This window comes from Theropithecus gelada, chromosome 6 (assembly GCF_003255815.1).
Source record: "Theropithecus gelada isolate Dixy chromosome 6, Tgel_1.0, whole genome shotgun sequence".
Taxonomy (NCBI): domain Eukaryota; kingdom Metazoa; phylum Chordata; class Mammalia; order Primates; family Cercopithecidae; genus Theropithecus; species Theropithecus gelada.
The window spans coordinates 31696396-31722299 of record NC_037673.1 but is presented as its reverse complement, the minus strand read 5'-3'; the positions used below and the strand labels follow the sequence as shown (position 1 = coordinate 31722299).

The 25904-nt window shown below is 46.0% G+C and overlaps 1 protein-coding gene across 1 annotated transcript in view; it reads right to left on the bottom strand.

Annotated features, from left to right (window-relative positions):
• The window catches only part of PDZD2 (PDZ domain containing 2), a 326600-nt gene extending 301512 nt beyond the window's left edge, over positions 1-25088 (bottom strand). Inside the window, exons 1-2 of the mRNA XM_025388677.1 lie at positions 25006-25088; positions 13031-13866 (exon numbers count right to left, since the gene is read on the bottom strand). Of these exons, the coding sequence (XP_025244462.1) occupies positions 13031-13506 (476 nt within the window). The 5' untranslated portion in view covers positions 13507-13866; positions 25006-25088. The remainder of the gene's footprint in view (positions 1-13030; positions 13867-25005) is intronic.
• Positions 25089-25904: the final 816 nt, after the last annotated feature.

The window sequence follows — 25904 nt, the reverse complement described above, 5'->3', positions numbered from 1 at the left end:
TTAAACTATTTGTATTCATGTTGTGAATAGTTAGATTTTAAATATCTTGCTAATTATGATGGTCTCATATCATCAAGTATTACCATAAGGCACAATCTATGCTTAGGATCAGGTTTTTCTTTAATGCTAATGGTTGTAAGTTTGTATTTCACATAGTCTCCTGACGAATTTTATGTTTTTGTCTGACTTCTCAGTCTACATAGATTGTCACTGTTTTACTTCATAATTAGCACATGGTAGCAGGAAAAGAAGTGTTAACCTTGTCATTTCTTATTGTCTGCTTACACCTGCATTAATTATTTTTAGGCTGGGAGCAGTGACTCACTCCAGTAACACCAGCACTTTGGGAGGCTGGGGTGGGAGGATCCCCTGAGGCCAAGAATTTGAGACCAGCCTGGACAACATAGTGGGACCCTCATCTCTGTATATTAAAAATAAGAAATTTCTTTAGTTTTTCTGCCCATGTGGTAAAGGTTAACTCAGTTAAAACAAAATAATTTAATCCGTAAACCCACTTCATCAAGTGAGCGTATATAAACTCCAGTCCCTTGACATAAGCCTATAGTGGATTAAACGGGCCAAGCACTATGGTTCACACCTGTAGTCCCAGCTACTTGAGAGGCTGAGATAGGTGGATTGCTTGAGCACAGGAGTTCAAGGCTGCAGTGAGCTTTGATTTTTTCATTGCACTCCAGCCTGGGTGACAGAAAAAAAAAAGGAGTGGTGAATTACCAGTGAGGGGGCCTTTGTGGACCTTCCCCCCTTCCCTCAGGATATGTCATAGACGACACAGAAAATGGGACTCTCTGACATTCAGATTGAACAAGGAAGCCAGTGTCAATCCATATCTAAATTATTGGTCAAACTCAATTTTTTTTAAAGATAAAAAATATCTTGGGATGCTGATAATTTTTCCTCTTACCCATGGATCTTCTCAGGCTTCTCACCTTAGCAGCCACCATTCTAGAGCATGAACTATTTTCTGGTGACTTCTATGTAAGTTCTTTCTGCCCATTCCACTGGTTCAGATGAGGACTTCACAGGAATGGATATCTGCACTAAATAAAACCCTTGAGTCAGGGAAAAACCCAGACTTGCCATGGCATTTAACAGAGACCGGTACTTAACAGAGTTTGAATATTTACTTATTTAATTTTATTTATTTTATTTTATTTTTTGAGACGGAGTCTCGCTCTCTGTCGCCCAGGCTGGAGTGCAGTGGCCGGATCTCAGCTCACTGCAAGCTCCGCCTCCCAGGTTTACGCCATTCTCCTGCCTCAGCCTCCCGAGTAGCTGGGACTACAGGCGCCCGCCACCACGCCCGGCTAGTTTTTTGTATCTTTTTAGTAGAGACGGGGTTTCACCATGTTCGCCAGGATAGTCTCGATCTCCTGACCTCGTGATCCGCCCGTCTCGGCCTCCCAAAGTGCTGGGATTACAGGCTTGAGGCACCGCGCCCGGCCTTAATTTTTTTTTTTTTTTTTGAGGCAGTCTCACTCTCTTGCCCAGACTGGAGTGCAGTGGCACAATCTCAGCTCACTGCAACTTCCACCTCCTGGGTTCATGCAATTTTCCTGTCTCAGCCTCCCAAGTAGCTGGGACTACAGGCACGCACCACCATGCCCGGCTAAATTTTATATTTTTAGTAGAGACGGGGTTTCACTGTGTTGGCCAGGTTGGTCTCCAACTCCTGACCTCAAGTGATCCACCTGCCTTGGCCTCCAAAAGTGCTGAGATTACAGGCATGAGCCACTCTGCCTGGCTAGAGCTTGAATTTTTAAGGCTATCCACTCCCCTCGCCCCCACAATAGTTCAGGCCTCCTTTCGGGGATATTTGTGAAGATACATCTGTGATTCCCAAAGTCAAAAGTTTCTTAATAAATTCCAGCCCCATTTAAACTGACTAACCTTATAGTCCAGTCTAAGGACTGAGGACACACGCACTTCAGCTACGGAACTAGCCCAGCCTTCCTCCCAAAAAGGAAATGGCTAAATTTAAGTCAAAGAGACATCGCAAATCATAGAATCATCTTTTCTTTGGTGAACAAAGAGCCCTGAATTAGGGACCTGAAGGATGAGTCAGCTATTATACCATCCCTGCAGCCCTGGCATCCAAGTTTCTGTGACTCAAAGATAAGAGATCCATACAATTCAACATTGTTGCTCCATACAATTCAACATTGTTATTCCAAGTTATAACACCAGCACTTCGGGAGGCTGAGGTGGGTGGATCACTTGAGGTCAGGGGCTCGAGACCAGTCTGGCCAACATGATGAAGCCGTGTCCCACTAAAAATACAAAAAAATTAGCCGGGCATGGTGTGCACCTGTAGTCCCAGCTACTTGGGAGTTGGAGGCAGAAGAATCGCTTGAACCCAGGAGGCAGAGGTTGCAGTGAGTCAACCTAGATTGTGCCATTGTGTTTTGTCCAGCCTAGGCGACAGAGCGAGACTTTGTCTCAAAATAAAAAATAAAAAGGCCACTAGTATCAGAGCTTCAGAACATTTTAAACACAGTATAACAAACTCTCATCCTCAAAATTTTTGGAGAAAGATCACATCTCAAAGAATCCTATGAAGAAATCTATATAACTGTTTAAAAGCTTTGCTTCATTTTACATTGTACAAAAGAGTTATATATTTGGGTCCTTAAATAGCAGATATTGTTGTCCTCCAGCAAGAGGTCCCCTTTTGTTATTGGTGCCCTCCAACACCAAAAGATGCGAGCGCAAGTCTGTTCGTTTCTGTACTTTGCAAACCCAGGTGGAATGGGAGTGGAGTTCATTAGGAATGGCTCGCCTGCACATTGCAGTTGGTTACCTGCCTCTGCTTCCACAGTAACTAAGAGAGGGCCAAGGGCCAAACAGGTGCCAAAGCTTGAAGTTCAAAAACCTTTGGAGGCAGAAGAAGACGAAAAAAAAAAAAAAAAAAAAAAACCCGAGAGTTATTTGAGGGCATTTGGTGCTCAAAATGAGAGAATAAAAATGTTCATAACTTACTTAGTACCTGGACACAAAAGATAAAGTAGAAGTCAGGATTGCTGAAAATGGCCCAGGGGGTGCCCATAAATAGAAAGGTATGAAGTTAGACCAGTAACGCTATAACTACACTAAAATGCTTTTATCTTTCTTCTCTGTATGGTTTACAACTACCATTACAATTTCCGAAAGTAGTGCTAAGAGTCTAAGAGCGAGTGTCTTACGTGGGTATTTGGGTTTTCCATCTTCCATGGCTGCAGTTAATCACCCAGGGGCTGCGCTGCTCCCAGTCAGAAAGGTTGTGACCAGGGTACCAGAGGAGGAGCAGGTCACTGGGATAAAATTAAAGAGCATCTCTGGATCTGGCTCTGAAACCTCAACCCCCTTTAAATGATGGCAAGTCGCTCCTTTTATGGAATCTCTTCCCTCATAAAAACAAGCGGACCCTGAAAAGCAGCTGTGCATGTGGCTTTCAACAATGAGCTGTGGGCTGCGACGGAGGGTGTGGCCAAGCTTGCCAGTTTTCTGAAAAAACTCACCCCACGGGCCATTGTAGTGTTGGAAATTGTCTTGCTGCTCACTCACTCTTTCCTTAAAAGGCTTCTGATTCCAGGCTACAGTTAGAGAAACTGGGGACGAATAACTCCCCTCTGTCATCCATCATGAAGAGCTTAGCACAGGCGATTTCTCAGATCAGCTCCTCATTCATTAACGCGGTGCCTGAGGGCTGAGGCTGTGTGTGTGAAGGGACCACAGGAAAAAACACCAGTCACAGAGAGGAGAGGATAGCTCAGATGCTGCCATTCAAGAGAGAGTTCTGAAGGCCAAAAACATCAGCAGAACAGCACAGCGGTGAAACACACACAGCCTGTGAATAATAAACTGGACTGGAGCTCCCAGCACTTTTCTCTCACTTTGCTCGATTTCAACCACAAGATGGCAGGCGACGGCCCTCAGATCCTCACAGCTTGTCAGATGTCACTCCTAAGAGGTGAGGAAAGCAAGCTCCCACCGTCCTCTCCAATGGCCATCACCACACTCTTAGGAGGCAGCTATAAGCTACACTCATAGATACTTTATGTTTTTATGTAAATCATAAACTGTTAAAAAACAATCCTAATTTCATTAGTTATTTTTATTATTATTATTATTTTTTGAGATGGAGTCTTGCTCTGTTGCCCAGGCTGGAGTGCAGTGGTGCAATCTCGGCTCACTGCAACCTCCACCTCCTGGTTCAAGCAATTCTCCTGCCTCAGTCTCCTGAGTAGCAGGGACTACAAGTGCGTGTGCTACCATGCCCAGCTAATTTTTTGTATTTTTAGTAGAGATGGGGTTTCACTATGTTGGCCAGGCTGCTTTCGAACTCCTGACCTCAAGTGATCCACCCACCTCGACTTCCCAAACTGCTGGCATTACAGGCATTGAGCCACTGCGCCCGGCCTCATTAGTTGTTATTTATGATGTTAAAGAAAAAGCTCTAGAATTTGAGTCAGAGGGCATGAATTCCAGGCCTCGGACTTCTCTAAGATGATACTTGACCCCAGGAAACCACCTCCTGAAGCCTCAGTTTCCACTTGGGTACAATAAGAAAACAGGACTTGAATGAACCCTGGAAAACCTTCCAGAAACCAAGTCTTCGAGTGAAACAGCACGTGGAGCAGCAGTCTGAAGGAATGAAGCGGGTCAGGAGTGAAGCGGGTCACGAACAAACCGTCCGTAATGCTTCATTTACACTTCATCCTTGGGGAATGGGCTGTTCCACATGGCAAGTTTTCCACATAATTGAATTTTAAATGCTGAAACTTGTTTTCCTTTTAACCTGTAAGGGAAATCTTTCTAAAGTGTATTACATGCTTCTCTGGCTTTTTACACAGCAAGCTGAGTATAATTTCACCTTTCCTTAATGTCTCTAAGTCATTGTGAGGATGACCTCTTACTGTATATCCACTCCTGCATAGAGCATCAGGCACCTCTGGGCATATTCAGGTAGGCAGGACCCTTATGCTACATGTCCCCAGAGACTACAGTATCAAGCTATAATTGGCAATTCTTTCTCTCTACCATCTCCTACCTACATCACTACCTGCAGTCATTTCTCCAAGTAACATCTTCTAGCAGCCTCCTGACACTGTTTAAAATCTGCTAGAATCCAGACAGAACTCAAGGTTGCCACGGGTAACCAGAGTCTGAGCTTGCAACAACCCTAAATTTAATTTTACATACAAGTTCAAGGAAGCGGGTACTGTGCTGAAGGTGACTTCTGACTAGGGCTGACATTCCACTGTCCTCACAGCATGTCATACTTCTGTACCAATTGGTCTGTCGCCCTGAGCCCTCCAGCCCCCTCCTGCCAGCCCAGCATCCTGGCCCCTCTTCTGGGACCACACAGACTTCTCACACTCCAGGAACTCAAAGGTGCCGTCAGTCTCTGCAGCCTCCGGGACCCGGTTCTTGCATGTGCCAGCACCCCTTCCAAATGGTGGCTCCCCGTGCCACGCCACTCGCTCAGTATTGGAATGAACCCCAGTGTCTGGACCAAAGATTATTCTCTGTCTTCCCTGTGGAGTGAAAGGGCAGAGTTTGAGGCTCTTCTCTCTCCCTCAAACTCAAAGGGATTTTCTCAGGTGTACGCTGTGCTCTGGGTCCAGGTTGCCTGAGGCTGATGGGGTGGGTGTTAAAAGTTACCTCTGGCTGAACATCTACCATGTGCCAGATGCTGTATTCAGTACATTAGGTAAATCATCTGTCATCCACTCAACAATCCTTTTACAGAAATAGCAGCAACAGCCTGTGGCTGAGGTCAACTGCCCCCATCACACAGTCAGTAAGTGGGTCCAGAAGCCAGACTCACCTCTCCGAGGCCCGCGTTCTTTGCACTGTGCTGTGCTCACATTTATTAATGTACAAAGATGGCCAGGTGCAGTGGCTCATGCCTGTAATCCTAGCACTTTGGGAGGCTGAGGCGGGTGGATCACCTGAGGTCAGAGGTTCAAGACCAGCCTGGCCAACATGGTGAAACCCCGTCTCTACTAAAACTACAAAAAATTAGCCGGGCGTGGTGGCAGACGCTTGTAATTCCAGCTACTCGGGAGGCTGAGGCAGCAGAATCACTTAAACCCGGGAGGCAGAGGTTGCAGTGAGTCGAGATCACGCCATTGCACTCCAGCCTGGGCAACAAGAGTGAAACTCTGCCTTAAAAAAAAAAAATACAAAGACGCCCAAAGTTTACATTCTGCAAAAATGCATTTTAAGTGAAAAGATTTACTTTTCAGAAAAGACATTTGTTTCTGTTTTGGTGTGTGGGTTTTGTTTTAATTAATTCCATATTTTGTGACCAATTTGGAACAATCTGTCCTTAGGGAACAGATCTGGCTTACTTATAGAAAGCTAGGGAGTGACTGGAGTTACAAAGTATTCCTTTGTAGGAACGAATCTAGAAAACCTTCCCAGTTCTCCCTGCACCAAACAAGTAAGTAGAACATTCCAGAAAGTCCCCAGAGTAGATGTGATGGAGCTCACAAACAAAAACTTTCCTCTATGAGTTATCAGCTATGCCTTCAAGATGGGGCACGTGACATCAAACACCACGAATACCTCCCCTTCCCAGAAAGTTCTCTAGAAGTTCCCACCAGGAGGAAGCTGCTACCACTCAAAAGAATGAAGGCTTTCCAGGGTTACTAGGGATCAGGAGTGTCAGCCAGTGAGAAGGTAGGAATCAGGAATGGGGTCTGTAATTGGGAGGCAGTCACAGGTTTAGGCTCTAAACCAGGTCTGGGGTACAGAAGGTCTGTCAACCCATGGCCTTGAATTTTTTGTTCTTTCTCCAAGGATGGACATTCCAAATCGACCCTAAACTAACTTTTGAAATAAGCAAATCATGACCTCATCTTCCACATATTGTAACTGCTCCTTTCACACTTAACACACACATGGTTCTCAGAGTGTCCTCATCAAAAAAACATCCACAGTGCTCTAAAGTGTCCAGTGTCAGGGAGGAAATCATCCGAAAAATGGACTCCTATAAGATGACAGGGACAAAATGTCACCTCTACTAGTAGTTTTCTAGGGTGACCACAGGAGGCTTAAGCAACAGGGACTTACTGTGTCACAGTTCTAAAGGTGAGACGCTGGAGCTCAAGGTGTCAGCAGGGCCAAGCTCCCCTAGTTTGGAGAGGCTAGGAAAGGGTCTGTACCAAGCCTCTCTCCTAGCTTCTGGTTGTTCCTTGGCTTTCAGCAGCAGAACTCCAATCACACATGGTGTTACTCCTGTGCGAGTCTGTGTCCGAATATGCCCTTTTTATAAAGACAACAGTTATCCTGGAATAGGAGCCAACCTACTCCGGTAGGACCTCATCTTAACTAACTATTCCTGCAATGATCCTATTTCTAAATAAGGTCATATTCTGGGGGCTAGGACTTCAACATATGAATTTTGAGGGGACATAATTCAACCCGTAACATCATCTAAGGTCGTTTCGAATTCAAAATCAAACTCCAGACAGGGAGCAGAACAGACTGCAAGAGAGTGCCTCATATGACAAGCCGTACATGCTAGTATGGACCATTTATCATGCTGGCAGGTAAGTTGGTGTGTTGACCCCTGAAACCCACTGCTTACAAGTAAGAGTGAACAGGCAACCATCAACCGAGGAACCATTTGCTTGGGGGCAGAGAGGTACACTGGGGTCTCTACAGAACTCTTAATTTCTACTTATCACTTTTTAAGACAAAATTCACATAGGTAGGTGGGAAAATTTAGCATTGAAGGAAACAGTCAAAGAGTGACAAGGAACATTTTGAGAACATTCAAAATACTTTCAACTCCCTACTACCTAAATTGCAAAGTGCTTCTAGTCCTGAAGCTCTGCCTAGAGCTAAGTTTGCCAAAAGGAGCCTATATTACAATTGGGCTTCCTTTTGTTTTATTTTATTTATTTTGAGATAGAGTCTTGCTCTGTTGCCCAGGCTGGAGTGCAATGGCGGTGCAATCTCGGCTCACTGCAACATCCACCTCCTGGGTTCAAGTGATTCTCCTGCCTGAGCCTCCCGAGTAGCTGGGATTACAGATATGTGCCACCTGGCTAATTTTTTGTATTTTTAGTAGAGGCAGGGTTTTGCCATGTTGGCCAGGCTGGTCTCAAACTCCTGACTTCAGGTGACCAACCCGCCTCAGCCTCCCAAAGTGACGGGATTATAGGCATGGGTCACCACGCCTGGCCGGACTTGCTTGCATAAGATGAGGCAGGGGGCTTGTTTTCCTTGTCAGTTTGGGTAGGTAGAAAATAAGCCTTATAGTTTGTTCTTCTTCATAAGTCATTTTCTTCCCTGGTGTCTGCGATTATACTGAGGAGGTATTTTATGAAGATCTAAACCATCCATGAAATGATGCACCAGATCGCACAAGGATCAAAGTACAGATCTGGTGCAGAAGTTGAGGTAGTACAACGCAGTGGTTAGGAATACAGACAATGGAGCCAGAAGGACTTGCGTTCAAATCTGCTTTTGCCTCTTACTTAGGTGACCGTGGGCAAGTCATATACAGCCAAGGTTTCTCATCAAAGGCTGTCCTTTATGGAAGTGTGGTCGCTATTAAATGAGATAGTGCCTGGCAGACATCCTCTACCGTAGAAACTGCTCAATAAATGGTAATTCTTGCAATTATTCAAGAGAACTAGGGAGTGAAAAATCAAGCTAGTCTGTCTTGTTAACTCCTTGATTGTTATGAGGCAAACGGAGCCCAGGACTTGAGGATTCCGTGCCTCATTACTTGATTCAATTTCAAGCTCTCTTTCATGAAGACCAAGCAATAGGTCTTGGCCTTCCCCCTTCTCCTACCACTACATCTCAGTGGCTTCAGGATATACCCTCTTTTCACCTGGCTTTTCATCGTCTAGCACACACACGGCTGCATCAACACAGAAAGGAACTTCAAAGTCATGACTGTTGACCACTAAACGAGATTTTACTTCCTCAGCTGTGGAAGGTTTCCAGAAGCCCAATGTTTTCATTACATGTTCTTATTTTCTGTATCCTTTTTTTTTTTTTTTTTTGGAGGCAGGGTCTTGCCGTGTTACCCAGGCTGGAGTACAGTGGTGCAAACATGGCTCACTGCAGCCTCGACCTCCTGGGCTTAAGCAATCCTCCCACCTCAGCCTCTCGAGTAGCTGGGACTACAGGTGTGCACTACCATGCCCAGCTAATTACATTTTTTTCTTTTTTTTTTTAGAGATGGGGCCTTGCCATGTTGCCCAGGCTGGTCTTGAACCCCTGGGCACAAGCAATCTTCCCGTCTCGGGCTCCCGAAGTGCTGAGATTACAGGCGTGAGCTACCTTGCCCCTATTTTCTGTATTCTTGATGCTCTGACATTTGGAGTCTTGATCGTGGACAGGCTGCCCCTCCCAAGAGTAGCTGATTTCCTAGAGATAGCAGAGGACTCCCTTGTGAATAGAGCTTTAACATACAAACCAACCAACCCAGAGCCATACCCAATTATCTCCTTTATCAAACTCACACACCAAGCCAATATTCTCCCTGCCTCAGATCACTCCAGGGCCAGACATCTGGACAACTAAGGACCACCCATATAGTCGGGAGCCTACTGAAATTATTCAAACTATCCAATCCTAAGCACACTCAGCCACCTACCCTGCCTCCTCTGTTCCTTCCCATGAAAACCTCCATAAAGCCTATGGAGCTGGGTGCAGTGGTTCACACCTGTAATCCTAACACTTTTGGAGGATGACGTGGGGGGATCACTTGAGGTCAGGAGTTTGAGACCAGCCTGGGCAACATAGTAAGGTACCATCTCTACAAAAAAAAAGAAAAAAAAGAAAAGCCAGATGCAGTGGTGCACACCTGTAGACATAGTTACTAGAGAGGCTAAGGTGGGAGGATCCTCTGAGCCCAGGAGTTCAAGGCTGCAGTGAGCTATGATTGTGGCTCTGCACTCCAGCCTGGGTGATAAGAGTAAGATGCTGTCTGTAACAAAAAAATAAAAAGTAAAATAAAGGCTCTGGGCCATGCTGTCCTCTCTCTTCTCTGCCTCCTCACTGACCCCTGCACTGCCCTGTGTAGCCCTGTGTGGTGTGGTATGCCTCCTGTTTCTACAGATCTCAGGCTTCGTGACGGCCATTTCTATGTCTGTCTCTTACCATACGTGATTAAAACAAATCTCAAGTATGTTATGGAACAGCCAGTTGCAACAACTATGAATCCCACTGGTCTATTCCCTAACATTTTCTCCTATTCCTATTTCCTAAGCTCCTCAACTTCAGCCATTTGAGTCCAGATACCAACAGGCCACACCCATCCAAACATCTCTTTTGGAGTGCCCAGAAGTGGAGTGGTGCACCAAATCGGACATTCGGCTGGGAGTCAGAGACAGAGCCTGAGCCTCGGCTCTGTCAGTTATCACTGTGGCATCACAGGAACACCGCTAAACCTGTGTGGGCTTCTGGAACAACAATACTAGCCCAGATAGATAAAAAAGTGTTTCACAGATTCACCCCTAGTATTTCAGCATAGGCAGCTACAGTGAACCTCCCTCCCACCCCAATACCACCATCCCAACAAACTTACCCAGGGTCTCAAAGCTAGTTGCTAGAAGACCTTGGAGAGAACCTGGAATCCCAAAGCTAGTCCACTGCTCCCTCCGTCACAACACATGTGATCCTTCTTCAGAGCTTCAATAAAGATTCTAGTTCTACGTTCCACCTTCTGTCATGACCCTGGCCTGTCACCCTTCTATTCTTCTTAATCTTCTTTCTTTGCAAAACTGGGCATCATCCTATCACTCCCCTAACAACTGAATGAAAACATCAAGGAATCCTCCATTGGTAGCTGGAAAGTCATCTCATCTCAGGGATAGGTTTTCAGAGGCTGGGAAAGAAAACTTTGCCTCCCAAAGGTTCCAGCAACTCCCAAACACTCTCCATTATGGTAGTAATGATGATATTAATACGTATAGAGTACTACTTACTAGACATAGTGCTAACCCCTTTATATGTTCTATTTCATCATTTAGTCATTGGCATCAATAGTCTTAAGATTCCCACTTCACAGATGGGGAATCTGAGGCTAAGAGGTATAATTTTCCCAAGATCAACCAGCTAGTAAAGGGAACCCAAGGAAGCAGCCCCAGTTATCTCTTCTGGAGCTGGAGCTCCTGACTACTTCGTCCTCCTGCTGGAGGGCCCCTCCCTGATCTTCCTTCTACCTCTCTATCCAAATCAGCTTCTTTCCAACCAGATAGCTGCAAACGGTAGGGACTCTTAGGGACCACTTTCAAAGGACTATCTCCAGCTCCATGGCAATCCCCACTTCTAAGCCTGGACCCAGCCTCCAGGAACCTGAGTCATTCTGTCAACTCCTTGTAGCATCTTGAGCCTGGTGGTAGTCAGCCTTGCTCCTTTTCTGAGAACAATCTCTAATCCCAAATAAAATCATTTCATCCCTCCTTGAAAATGAGTGGCTTTTCCCAGTAACGGCCAGTCAGGCACCTAGCCATTGGCTAAAAGCATCTCTGCAGTTGAAGGGGCAAACCAAAGGAAATACTGGTGAGAGTGTCCACTGCAAAAGTCCTCACACCTGCCAGCCAGCTCTGTGCTATGTCCTTTCCATGTACTGGATCATTTGAATTTGGACCATGTTGTATGTGCCCGATGACTTCTTGTTGACCCTCCACATCCAATCTCCATTCTTCTCCACCCTGCACTTTGCACCAGGGCACTGACACATATAGACAAATCAATGGACTCCCCTGTCCCTGGCTTCTGGCTGGTTTCCACTGATGGGAGGCTCTGACACTGGAGGGAGGGTGAAGATTAGGGTCAAGGTATTTCTGCTCTGGTTCTCTCCTTGCAGAGTCGCCTTGGATGAGATGTCTCCATCATCCAAAGGTCACTACGTTTCTCAAGGTGGCCACTCTCTCCTTCTAGGACATAGGAGCCTTACTCCCAGGAGCCCCTGAAAGCTTGACATGGATCTCACTCAGAATATCCTCAAATTCTCTTTCCCATCTCTTTCCTATATACCTATCATGAAAACCCTGATGTGTAGCGAAGGGTTAACTCACCAGGGGTTGGTTATTGAGACCATGTGCATTCCAAAGAAAGGACTGGCTCCTGGGAGATAAGATCTAACCCCTTAGAATATCCTGCTTGACAAGAGCGTCTTTGTATACCTGGGGGTATTTGGCCTTGCCAGAGAGTTTATGCTAAGAAAGCGACTTATGGCGGACGACTTGGGTCATGTGGCATTAGTTTGACCTCTGGAGAGACTGGAGAGTAGCAGCTAAGGTCAACCACACAGGTACTCCATGCTTATATGACCCACTCCCAAGAAAAAACCTTGGACACCAAGATTCAAGTGAGCATCCCTGGTTGGCGTCAAACATCATTGCTGGGAGAACCGAGCACTGTCTGCGCAACTCCACCGGGAGAGACAACTGGAAGCTTCTGCCTGGGCTCTTGGACTCTACTCTCTGTGTCTTTTACATTTGCTGATGTTTATCTGTGTCCTTTCAGTGTCATGAATTGGAACTAGAAATATGATTGCTTTTCTGAGTATGTGAGTCCTAGTTAATCACTGAACCTGAGAATGGTCTTGGGGCCCTTGAGGTCTTGTTCCCTGATTCACCTGGGAAACACCAAGACAGTCCAATAACTTAATATGGTGATGGGTGGCCAGAAATACGAAATAGAAAACAGAAATATGCTCCAGAGTATTCAACAAACATTCAGATAAGATCCAAGTGGATCTTCCAGGGTGGGGCTTCAGGATCGTGAGTCTGGGAGCCTCATGGTTGCTGGGACTAAGGTGACATGGGACAGGCAGATGAAAACACATCCAAGACCCAGCCTTTGGTGCTCCAATGGAAGATGTGATGCTCTGTTGAATGGATGAGGAGGTTTAAATGAGACATTTCTTACGACATCAGCTTCTTACTGGCAGGACTCATAAACCTCTGTAGCTGCAGATCTGCACATCAGGCATCCGGGAACCACCGGGTTCCTGTGTCCAGCCCCCGTGCCAGCAGGCATTCCCCCTACTTACCTGGCCCCACTGACATCAACTCCAACCATCAGCTGCCCATTCAGCGAGAGGATCTCATCCCGCAGTCGGACCTTCCCACTCTTCCCTGCTGGGCTGTTCTTCCTCAGCTCTGTCACCCAGATGCAGCCCACATCCAGCACAGGACCCTGGTGGGTTTTCCTCTTCTTGCCCCCTCTGCGCTTGTCACCATAGTCCCCGAAAACAGGGATGTTCCCAAAACTGAGGCCCACAGTCTCTGTGTCCCCCAGCTCCTTGGTGAGGTACACAGTACAGATCTCCATTTCGGGGGGGCTGTGATCAGGTGGGACCGTACTCTCATCCACAGCAAAGTTCAGTTGGATGTACTCCTGCAGCTTCTGGATGGCCGCCTGGCAGAGCCGCTGCTCCGGCCCGTCCCCACCCTCCTGCAGGCTGTTCTGCAGCCACTGGTAGAGGAGGGGCAGGTGCAGCACGGCATTGTCCTGGGTGATGGGCATGGTGCTCACTCCCAGACACCAGCATCATGAGAGGTCCTGCTCCTGGGGGCCGGACCCCACAGGGCCCCACGTCCCCTGGGATCCCTGGCCATCATCAGCTTTGCCTGTGTTCATGTTCAGGCTGGCAGATGAGCCTAGGGACACCTACTTGAGACTATGCTGTTTGCCTTGGCAGGAGGAAGACAGGACCCAATTAGAACAACTGTGGAACAATGGCGCTGGAGTGCTCAACGAGGGAAGGAAGGAAGTGTCTAGCAAGTCCCTGCTGGGTTCATTTCACAGCAGGACCCATGCAAGTGACACAGGAATGGAGGATCCCTCCAGCAGTGGCCGTGTGTCCTTCCCTCGGCTCATTCACACCTGGGATAGGAAGAGGAAAAAACAAAAAGCTCCAGTTACCACAGTGAGCCTTCTCACCTAGAAAACATAGCCTCCTGTGTTACAGAAGGACCATGTGTACTTTTCAGGCACCAAGCACAAACCCTAACACCTAACATAGAACCTAACGCCTCCTCATTCCCCCATGTGGCTCTCTCCCAGACAGACGTCTCTGGAACACTGGCCTTCTCCAGGAAGTTTCCCGGATCAGCAGAGAAACCAGATGACTTGTGCCAAGACAGCCCCCACCAGTATACCATCAAACTCACATCCAACCAGGAGGCTGTGTGACAAGACCCCATGGAAGGCTGTGGAAGGATCTGCATACATTTAAGATCTTACACTCCTAGAAAATGAAAATCTATGTTGATTTGCCTTGGTCAGCCCAGCAGCATACACAGGAGGGCTCTCCATTCCAGAAATATGTTCTGACAACACTACCCAGAGAAGAAAGATCCGATCAACACCAGGGAGAGATCCCGCGTCCGTCCCAGGGCAACACCATTCCTAAACTTCACCATCCCGCAGATTCGGAGGGAAGTCCGGCTCTTTGCAGCCCAGATTTTAGTCTCCTCTCTCCATTTCCTTTGGTAAATGGTTAAAACTGACTTATTTTCAGGCCAACCTAAAAGCCATCCCCTCCAGAAAAATGTTTCTCCAAACACCTGGATGGGAAGACAGGTGCCTTCTTTGCCTTGCTTTTAAACACATTGAATACAGTGGTGACACCAGTCAGCAGATAGCAGGGCCAGTGGCTCCCACCAGAGCTAGAGCCTCACACTCCCTCTGAATTCTGCAGTGCCTGGCACACATTAGGTCTCCAGTGAAAGGTTAATTGAATTCTACTGCCAACTCGCCTTCTCCACCAAAGAAAAATTTCACCTCCATTCTCCATAAACATAGAAAAATGATCCCTTTCACGCTCTTCTCTGAACTTCACATTCTCCCAGAGAAAGTCAATATAAACTGTGCCATCTAAGGTGGAAAACACTCTCCAGCCTTCTCAGGAAGTGATTTAACAAGGAATAATAATGCATGGGAGAGGTGTCAGAAGCCATGTCAATAATAAATGACCTTATTACTCAGTAACCAAAAAGAAATTTCCAATATAGCGTGCTTTGAGTTTCCAAAGAACTTGAATGCCAGCTATTAATTAGTTCCAAATAAATCAAAAGCTTAGCAAATATCTATATAATCACATAGTTGTTAAAAAGAAATGCAAGGCTGGGTGCGGTGGCTCACTTCTGTAATCCTAGCACTTTGGGAGGGTGAGGCGGGAGGATCACAACGTCAGGAGTTGGAGACCAGTCTGGCCAACATGGTGAAACCCCGTCTCTACTAAAAATACAAAAATTAGCTGGGTGTGGTGGCAGGCGCCTGTAATCCCAGGCACCTGTAATCCCAGATAGGGTTTCACCATGTTGACCAGGGTGGTCACCGTCTTATCCATCAATATATTCACTATGCCAACACAGCACCTACCACATCATAGATTCCCAATAATTTATAAGACATTTTAAAAGATCCTTTACATTAAAATCTTAACAGCCTGTGATTCAAGATGTTAGTCACAGTTTAGATGGCTCCCTACATATAAAAACAGTAAATACCAGGCCAGGCGCAGTGGCTCACGCCTGTAATCCCAGCACTTTGGGAGGCTGAGGCGGGAGGATCACGAGGTCAGGGGATCGAGACCATCCTGGCTAACACGGTGAAACCCCGTCTCTACTAAAAATACAAAAAAAAAAAAAAAAAAAAAGAGCTGGGCATGGTGGCGGGCGCCTGTAGTCCCAGCTACTCGGGAGGCTGAGGCAGGAAAATGGTGTGAACCCGAGAGGCGGAGCTTGCAGTGAGCCGAGATAGTGCCACTGCACTCCAGCCTGGGCGACAGAGCCAGACTCTGTCTCAAAACAAACAAACAAACAAACAAAAAACCAGTAAATATCTTGCGCAAGATGCTATTTAAATAAGTCTGATTAAGGAAAACCAAACTGAAGAGTAGTAGGAAATGTTTTCCTGGTGTCAATTTGCATTCATTTGATTTATTCAGCAAGTATTTATCGAACATTTATCAAGTCCTTGAACTTGGCACTGGTTATATACCAGTGATAAGGCAAATTCCTTGCCTTGAAGGAATTCATAGTCTAGTGGGGAGATACATAAATGGAAATTAGTGTGTAATAGGTCTACGATACCACCACCCCCGACTCCCCCCGCCTCCGGTTTCGTGGGGGTGGTGCAGAGCCTGACATCTCACCCAAGCTGGAACAATGAGGGTTCTTCCCTGAGACCTCAGTACTGCGACTCTGAAAGAGTCCTAGTTTCTACCGTGTGGCCGGAGTCATAGTTTTTGAACTAACGAACTTTTGAATGATTCTATCTTCTGTGTGGATTGAGTAGCAAAGAAAGTCATCCCGCTAAGAAATAAAAGTTGACCGGTGGCGAGCAAAGGCGCAGGACCGGGAGAGAACGCCCCCTGGGTTCCCCACAGCTTTCCCGTCCTCACTTTCCGCCATCCTGGACAGGGCCGCATTGCTGCCCTCGCCCTAACCTGAAAGACAGCATCGATCCTTACAATAAATTACATTGTAAAATTTTGACGACTTTAAAATGAAAGAAAAAAGGTAAAGCGAAATGAAACTAAACAAAACTTTAAACGAAAATAAACTTTACCTTGAGTTGTTTTCCACACTCTGCAACTCCAGTAGTTAATTACTACATTGGAAGTGAGTGAAGCTGATTGGCTCAGCTCGAATCTGACGTCCAATTACTGTTGGCCAAGGGCATGGGGCCGCAGGATAGCAACAGGGCCACTGAAACCCACCCTCAGGCCCTAGAAGGTGGTAGGCGCAGGGGGACAGTTTTCAGAAGAGGAAAAGTTGTTGGAAATACACGGACACCCTCAAAGACACTTAGTCTTATTCTTAGGTGTCCATGGGCTACACAGCCTTTCAATCCCATACCTATACTTGAGGGCTTTCCAGTAATCCTTCTAGTCCTTTATTCTATCAACCCATTCTCCTGGGATTTTTCTATAAACAAGGGAACTAGAAACATCAATATCCACTTGCAATGATTTGAGATGATTCAGGGCATAAGAAAAGGCAGACGATGTTGCAATACTATGAAAAGTGTGGTTCTTCCACAACATCCAATAAAACACTTCAGTGAGCAAAACATTGGCTCAGAGAAGATACAGAACAGCAATCTGCAGTCACAAATACTGACCTCCCTGGATGGCTGGTCTGTGCAAAGGGCTACAAACTTTCCATCTTGAAGATCAATCTATCTCAACAGTGAGCACAATTTTTGGACATGGCGGTGCACTGCAGCAGCCCCGTCCACTTTTGTGTATCATAAATAATTCTCCAATTAGATTCCCATCTCAAGCAAATAGCTATGATAATTTAAATTAATTTTGAGTCACTTGAAGCTGACAGCCTTAGCATTCAAAATAAATGCTTCTGTTACTGAGATAATGTACTGATATGGTGTTAAAATCTACCAACTTTTTTTGGATACTGTCTCAGCTAAGCCATGCATTCTCAGTAGGTGACATTACTCACAAGGGGGTGAAAATTAGTTGAAGGAGGCAAAAAAGGTCTTAGATGCTGTAATGGTTAGCAGACCCCTCCTCCTCCTACCAAAGCTCAATCCTACCCGACAAAATCTTATTCCTTAGTATTTTCTCATGTTACAGAGAAGTTAAATTTAATTTTTCTCCAGGCAGGGATGTGAAGATGATAAAAGGGTTGAGAACCAATGAACTAACTGAAGCTAATCATCTCCTATAGGCCGAGGGTCACCCAAAATTCAGAGCCTAGATCCTTAACGTGGCTGGGGGTATAAAAGGATCCTCTGGTTTATCTAGGCCCTGACTTAAAATCAGATTCACACCGGGCTGTCATGTACTAGCTCTCCCTTCCAGATGTCCTGGATTCTAGACGTTCTCCTATTCTGACCTCTGCTAAATTCCAAGTTCCTCGACCTTCACCTAATCTTCCTATGCTCTGGGCTGAGTTCCCCTTCTCACTTTTAGAAAATGCTATAATTTTAAAAGGAAGCCAACTTTGTGTACACCTGCTATGTACCCACAAAAATTAAAAATAAAAAAAAATTTAAAAATAAACCAACCATGGGTCAGGCGTGATGGCTCACACCTGTAATCCCAGCACTTTGGGAGGCCGAGGCGGGTGGATCACCTGAGGTCAGGAGTTCGAGAGCAGCCTGGCCAACATGGTGAAACCTGTCTCTACTAAACAAAATACAAAAAAGTGGCCAGGCATGGTTGCGGGCGTCTGTAGTCCCAGCTACTCGGGAGGTTGAGGCAGAAGAATGGCGTGAACCCGGGAGGCAGAGCTTGCAGTAAGCCAAGATTGCACCGCTGCACTCCAGCCTGGGCGACAGAGAGAGACTCCTCAAAAAAAAAAAAAAAAAAAAAAAAAGAAGAAGAAACCACCTATGATTAAATATCTACTATTAATTCATTCAACAAATGTTCACTGAGTGTCTATCATGTGCTGGGTCCTGAACAAAACAATGTTCCTACAAAGTTTCAGGAAGCCTGTGTTCTGAAGATGGTGAATTATTAAACAAATGTAAAATACTATGACGTCAGATGGTGACAGAACTGTGATGGTAACTATGGTAATGTCACAGGATAGTGAAAAGGTGACATTTGAGAGACTGAAATTGTGCCCCAAAGAGTTAAAGAAACCAATAACAGATATTTTTGTGTTGGTAGGATGACAGATTTTTTTTTTTAAAGTAACTTTAGTTACTTTTTAAAAAAGTAACTAAAACTCCCTGAACATGAGCTTTCAGAACTGGCTGAAATTGCTTCAAACTAATATGGCCACCTGGAGTTTGTACAGAATGAGCACGCTGAAATCACGGCCGGAATTAATTAATTAATTAATTAATTAATTTATTTATTTTTATTTATTTTTGAGACGGAGTCTCGCTCCGTCGGCCAGGCTGGAGTGCAGTGGCCGGATCTCAGCTCACTGCAAGCTCCGCCCCCTGAGTTCACGCCATTCTCCTGCCTCAGCCTCCCGTGTAGCTGGGACTACAGGCGCCGGCCACCTCGCCCGGCTAGGTTTTCTTTTGTATTTTTTAGTAGAGACGGGGTTTCACCGTGTTAGCCAGGATGGTCTCGATCTTCTGACCTCGTGATCCGCCCGTCTTGGCCTCCCAAAGTGCTGGGATTACAGGCTTGAGCCACCGCGCCCGGCACGGCCTGAATTTCCACCACATTTCATATTAACTCCGCTCAAATTTGCACACGTGACCCATGAGTTAGCACAAAGAGACAACTGTGCATGCCCGAGGGACTTTCCAGACCTCCTGTTTCCTTCAACTTCCAATACAAAGCTTTTTACATTTTTTTTTTTTTTTTTTTGAGACAGTCTCACTCTGTTGCCCAGGCTGGAGTGCAATGGCGCGATCTCGGCTCACGGCAACCTCCGCCTCCCAGGTTCGAGAGATTCTCATGCCTCAGCCTCCCGAGTAGCTGCGCTTACAGGCAGAGGCCACCATACCCAGCTAAGTTTTTGTATTTTTAGTAGAGATGGGGTTTTGTCATGTTGGCCAGCCCAGTCTCGAACTCCTGATTTCAAGTGATCCACCTGCCTCAGCCTCCCAAAGTGCTGGGATTACAGGCATGAGCCACTGCACCTGGCCAATATAAAGCTTTTCTAGTGCATGGGGCAGTCAGCCTCTGTTGCTGGATAACAAGTCCGGAATGAAGTGAGACACTGAGCCACAAGAATATCTGTGGGCAGGTTGTTCTAGGCAGAGGGAACCGCCAAGTGCTAAGGCCCTGAGATGCAGACTTGCCTGGCTGCCCAAGGATGAAAGAGGACAGATGTAGCTACAGAACAAATGAGGGGGAAGTGCCCCTACTGTGCTAGGAGCTTCCTTGTTTTCTTCTGTCCCCCCAACCCCCACCCCACAATCCTCACAACCACCTTATAAAACAAGGATATCTGGCTGTATTTTACCAACATTGGCTAATGCTGTCTGAGCATAACTGTGTGTGAGACACTGTTCTAAATAAGCACCTTTGGCCAGCCCCTGGTGGCTCACGCCTGTAATCCTAGCATTTTGGGAGGCCAAGGTGGGCGAATCACCTAAGGTCAGGAGTTCAAGAGCAGCCTGGCCAACATGGTGAAACCCCATCTCTACTAAAAATACAAAATTAGCTGGCTGTGGTGGTGCACACCTGTAATCCCAGCTACTAGGGAGGCTGAGGCAGGAGAATTGCTTGAACCGGGGAGGCGGAGGCTGCAGTGAGCTGAGATCACACCACTGCGCTCTCGCCTGGGCGAGACAGAGTAAGACTGTCTCAAAATAATAATAATAAAATAAAATAAATAAGCACCTTCCACAGATTACCTTATTTAACTGCCACAGCGGTGCTGCAGGAGACACTGTTCTCCCTTTTATAGGCCAAGATAAATAATGGAATCAAAGGCTGGATGCAGTGGTTCACGCCTGTAATCCCAGCACTTTGGGAGGCTAAGGTGGGCAGATCACCTGAGGTCAGAAATTCAAGATCAGCCTGGGCAACACGGTGAAACCCTGTCTCTACTAAAAATATAAAATTAGCTGGGCATGGTGGTGTGCACCTGTAATCCCAGCTACTCAGGAGGCTGGGGCATGAGAATTGCTTGAACTCAGGAGGCGGAGGTTGCAGTGAGCTGAGATTGTGCCACTGCACTCCAGCCTGGGCCACAGAGTGAGACTCTGTCTAAACCAAACCAAACCAAACCAAACCAAGCAAAACAAAGAAACCCATAATAATAGAATCAAAGTGGCGAACTAAGGTCTCACAGTTCATAAGTAACAGAGCCAGGACTAGCACCCAGACCCACTGGACTTGGCTTTGCTCCTTGTACATCAGCCTGCTGCCTGCCTGCTTCTGATGATCTTGCCCCCTGTACTATACCTGACTTACCCAGGCCAGCAACACAGCCTGGTGGTCGCTGCTCCTCAGCCATGCATGGGCCTCATATGATAAACATGTAGTTTGTGTCAGAAGCGTGTGGCTCTCTAGCTGATATTCATTCTCGCTTCCTTTATTTTGTTGGCAGTGGCAATGAATTAAACTAAAATGCAGTCTCTCTTGGAGGTATGGATAGCTATACAACATAATTCTGGCCAATGGGATGAAAGAGGAAATTGTGTTGGTAGGGTTATACCAACAGTCCTTCAGGAAAGAGCAGAAATGAGAGGAAAAAGAAACCCCTGTGTTGTTAAGTCACCATTATCTGGATCCAACCAATTGTCTGAATTACACCCCAAACACAGAATTCAGAGAACCTATAATATGGAATGAGATGAGCAAGAGGGGTCAGGAAGCAGATGTTAAGGATTTGGAAGTTGCAGACTGGAAAGTGTTGACCTAGCTGTTAAATGTGAAGTATCTGGTCAAATTGTCTACTGCTGGATGTTGCAAAGTCATTTACATGTTGACTGAGGTTGTGCAGTTAGAAAAAATGGTAAGAAAAATTTAGAATATTGGTAGGTGCTTTTTCCTTTTTAACCTTTTTTTTTTTTTTTTTTTTTGAGATGGAGTTTCTCTTCTGTTACCCAGGCTGGAGTGCAATGGGGCGATCTAGGTTCACCACAGCCTCTGCCTCTCGGGTTCAAGCAATTCTCTTGCCTTAGCCTCCCGAGTAGCTGGGATTACAGGCATACGCCACCATGCTCGGCTAATTTTGTATTTTTAGTAGAGACGGGGTTTCTCCATATTGGTCAGGCTGGTCTCGAACTCCTGACCTCAGGTGATCTGCGCCCCCCTCGGCCTCCCAAAGTGCTGGGATTACAGGTGTGAGCGACCGTGCCTGGCCAGTAGGTGCTTTTTCACTCTCAGCAAAGTCTACAGCTCCTCAACTCAGTAAGCAATCACAGATAAAGAGAAACATCACTTTGCTTAGAAAGGCACTCTTGACATTGAGTCTGCAATCTAAATTTCCTAGGAAGCCCACATTATGAACCCTTGCAGGGTTATAAAAATCAGCTTTATCACAAGCGGACAAGTGGTGTCCTACTAGCCGGAGCTTGTAAGTCTGTTGGCAAAAATGTGATTACCCACCAGAAACCATTGTTTCAACTGTCCTCAGCAGCATACATTAAGTAGTATATGTTAAGTTAAAATTTAGAGAGATGGGGGCGCATTCTAAGTTAAAAAGTCAAGGATTCAAATAATAAGGAATTGACCAAAAACACACAGACTAGATACCTTAAAAAAAACTCCAACCCTGGTCCACAACAGCCTGGGATGGTTAAATCTCTACAGCAACCTTGCAACTCTTCCTCTCCCTCTTTCTCACCAGCAATTGACATCAACGAGTAGACTTCAAAAAGTGTTCAGCCCCCAGAAAAGGTGTCCTTCCTGTGCCCATCACAAAAGTGGCCATGGTGGACGGTGAATGAGGAACGACCTCCCGGGGCTGGGCACAGTGGCTCACGCCTATAATCTCAGCACTTTGGGAGGCCAAGGTGGGAGGATCACCTGAGGTCAAGAGATTGAGACCAACCTGGCCAACATGGTGAAACCCCGTCTCTACTAAAAATACAAAATTAGCCAGGCGTGGTGGCGGGTGCCTGTAGTCCCAGCTACGTGGGAGGCTGAGGCAGGAGAATCACTTGAACCCAGGAGGCAGAGGTTGCAGTGAGCCGAGATTGCACTACTGCACTCCAGCCTGGCGACAGAGCGAGACTCCATCTCAAAAAAAAAAAAAAAAAAAAAAGACCTCCCAGTAAGAGGCAAGGGCCATGGAAGGCCATAAACAAGGAGTTCCTTCCACTAGAGCAAGGGGTGGCCAGAGTGAGGACCCTTGCTATTCTTGGCCAGCAGGATTTGGTCATAGCTATGGACAGTGACCATGGTATTTTCCATCTCTCCTTTTATAAATGGATTTTTTGGTTGTTGTTTGGAGAAGGAGTTTTGTTCTTGTTGCTCAGGCTGGAATGCAGTGGTGCAATCTCAGCTCACTGCAACCTCCACTTCCCAGATTCAAGTGACTCTTTTGCCTCAGCCTCCCAAGTAGCTGGCATTACAGGCGCCCGCCACCACACCTGGCTAGTTTTGTATTTTTAGTAGAGACAGGGTTTCACCATGTTGGCCAGGCTGGTCTCAAACTCCTGACCTCAGGTGATCCACTCACCTCGGCCTCCCAAAGTGCTGGGATTACAGGCGTTGAGCCACTGCGCCCAGCCCGGAAGTTTTTATTGTAGTTATTTTATACCTTTTCCAGTATTGTATCTTGGGGGTACTAAAGACTGCTCACAGGGAGCCCTATCTAGCGCTGATGGAGAAGACCACATAACACCCAGACGTCTGGGGCTCTAGTCTGGAAATGCTACCTGGATGAGGCTTGGGTGCCACCTCCCTTGGCCTACGCCTTGAATGGAAAGAAGGGTATGTCTCAGTAACCAAAGAAGAGGACTGTGGCAGAGAATGCTAGTTCCCTACAGAGTGTCCTGCTGGCTTTTTCCTCATTAACAGAAACCTACTTGTGTTTGAGGAGCAAGTGCCCAGCCAAAAAGCAGTTTCTTAATGCACCTTCAGAGAGGAGTGGACATAAGATACAGTCCTGGCCCATCAAGTTGTTGGGAGAGGCATCCAGGCAGGCTCCTTTTATATGGGGTCTCTTTTCCCTTTTTCTTGCTTAGAATGCATATGTGATGGCTGGAGCTTTAGCAACCATCTTGTGACCTTGAGCAGCAATACCAGCCCCAGATATTTTACCTCCAGACTTCTTATTACATGAGACAAAAACAGGCACCTATCTCGTCTAAGCCCTGTTAATTAGATATTCTGTTATAGCTGAATAAAATCCTTAGTGAATGTATTGCTTTCATTCACTTTTCACCCTCAGATTCAAGGCCCTGAACATAATCCTGAGTCCTTCAACTTCAGCCCTGCTACCTTCCCAACGTGCAGTTATTACTGAGTTCCTACCTCGATTTGAGGGTTGCCAAAAAATACAGAGCATGTGTCTGCCCGTTAAAAAAGTGAAAGCATAGGCCAGGTGCGGTGGCTCACGCCTGTAATCCCAGCACTTCAGGAGGTTGAGGCGGGCAGATCACGAGGTCAGGAGATCAAGACCATGCTGGCTAACATGGTGAAACCCCATCTCTACTAAAAATACAGAGAATTAGCTGGACGTGGTGGTGGGCGCCTGTAGTCCTAGCTACTCGGGAGGCTGAGGCAGAAGAATGGCGTGAACCCGGGAGACGGAGCTTGCAGTGAGCCGAGATCACGCCACTGCACTCCAGCCTGGGCGACAGAGCAAGACTCCGTCTCAAAAACAAAAACAAAAAAGATGAAAGCACACATAAACTTAACCAGTGATACATTAGCATTACTGTGCAGTCCCAGGTGTTTCACACAAACATACAACTGATTGAGAAACATTGCAAATACAAACAACTGGGACTCCCTTAAGTCAGGTTATGTTTTGGGAGAGCTAATTTTTTAATTTAATTAAATTAATTAATTAATTTTAATCAGCTCACTGCAACCTCCGCCTCCTGGGTTCAATAAATTCTCCTGCCTCAGCCTCCTGAGTAGCTGGGATTACAGGCACCCACCACCATGCCCGGCTAATTTCTGTATTTTTAGTAGAGACAGGGTTTCACCATGTTGGCCAGGCTGGTCTCAAATTCCTGACCTCAGGTGATCCACCCGCCTCGGCCTCCCAAAGTTCTGGGATTATACGTGTAAGCCATGGCACCCGGCCTGGGACAGCTAATTTTTATCTGCCTACATGGCTGACTCCATACTAGATGAAGGGCTGTGCATATGACGCAGAGAATTTGATCTAGCCTTTTATGGAACAAGGGTTGATTCTGCCAGGCACTGTGCTAGGTTAGAAAAGAAAAGATGAACAGCTTGTAGAGGCTGCGATCCACTGAAGAAAGAGACCATAAAATAAACAGCAACAATAAAATGTGCAAAGACCCATGGAAGGTGCACTTGGAGGCATAGGATGGATTCTGACAAGTGAGGCTTTCCAAGGTCAATGCTGAGGTTTTAGGGGATGAGAGAGATGTTCCCATATATTAATAAATTATAGAAGGTAAGAACCTAGAAGGAACCTCAGGGATTACCTCCTCCAGCCTTCAATTTTATAGATGAGAGAAATGAATCTCAAGGCAGGCCCAAGATCCTTCAATTTCTGGGTTTGATGACCCTTGAAGAATATGAAAAAGAAAAAAAAAGTGACTGAAATGAAAAAGAACAACCTGGCAGCTATTTTGAGACTCTATTACCTGAAGATATTATATGTCCTATGGACTATCTGTCCAAATAAAAATGGGAATGAGTAGAAATTGCAGGCAGACTCATGAATGTTGAAGGCCAAAAAACCCTAATGAATATTAGAAGTTATTTCTGTTCCCTACCTACTTCTAAAATATATTTGCTGTGGCTTCAAATATGACCTCTGCGGTTTAAGATTGTTTACTCAGGATGTCAGGATTTGACCAGTTCTGGGTTAATAATATTTCTAGAGTTTAGATATCTCAGTTCTAAAAGAGCATACTAATTGAGGAAAGAGGACATATATGAGGCAATGTGCATATTTGTACAATGGCAGTTCAATGCTCTGAAACAGTTGCTATCTACTGAATAGGTAATTGACTGAGAACAGTCAGGGCTTCTGTGTTAGCAGCAAGACAGCCATGAGGTCACTGTGACTGCCCTTTATCTTCTGATCATTCTGTCCATGTGATATGGATCAGGCGGCCATGATACTACCAACCTGCTCATCCACAACCCAGTAGATCACATCATCCACAACCCAGTAGATCACATCATCCACAACCTAGTAAGTCACATCATCCACATGTAGCATTATCACACATTCTTTAATTACACCAGAGTGAGTTTTTTTTAAACAGGATAGTTATTTTACGAATCCTTTCACACCAAGTGTGCTGTTAGATGCTTCTGGTGTTTAGACTTTTGGGTACATAATCTATTTACTGTATTTAAATTCTTAGCATGT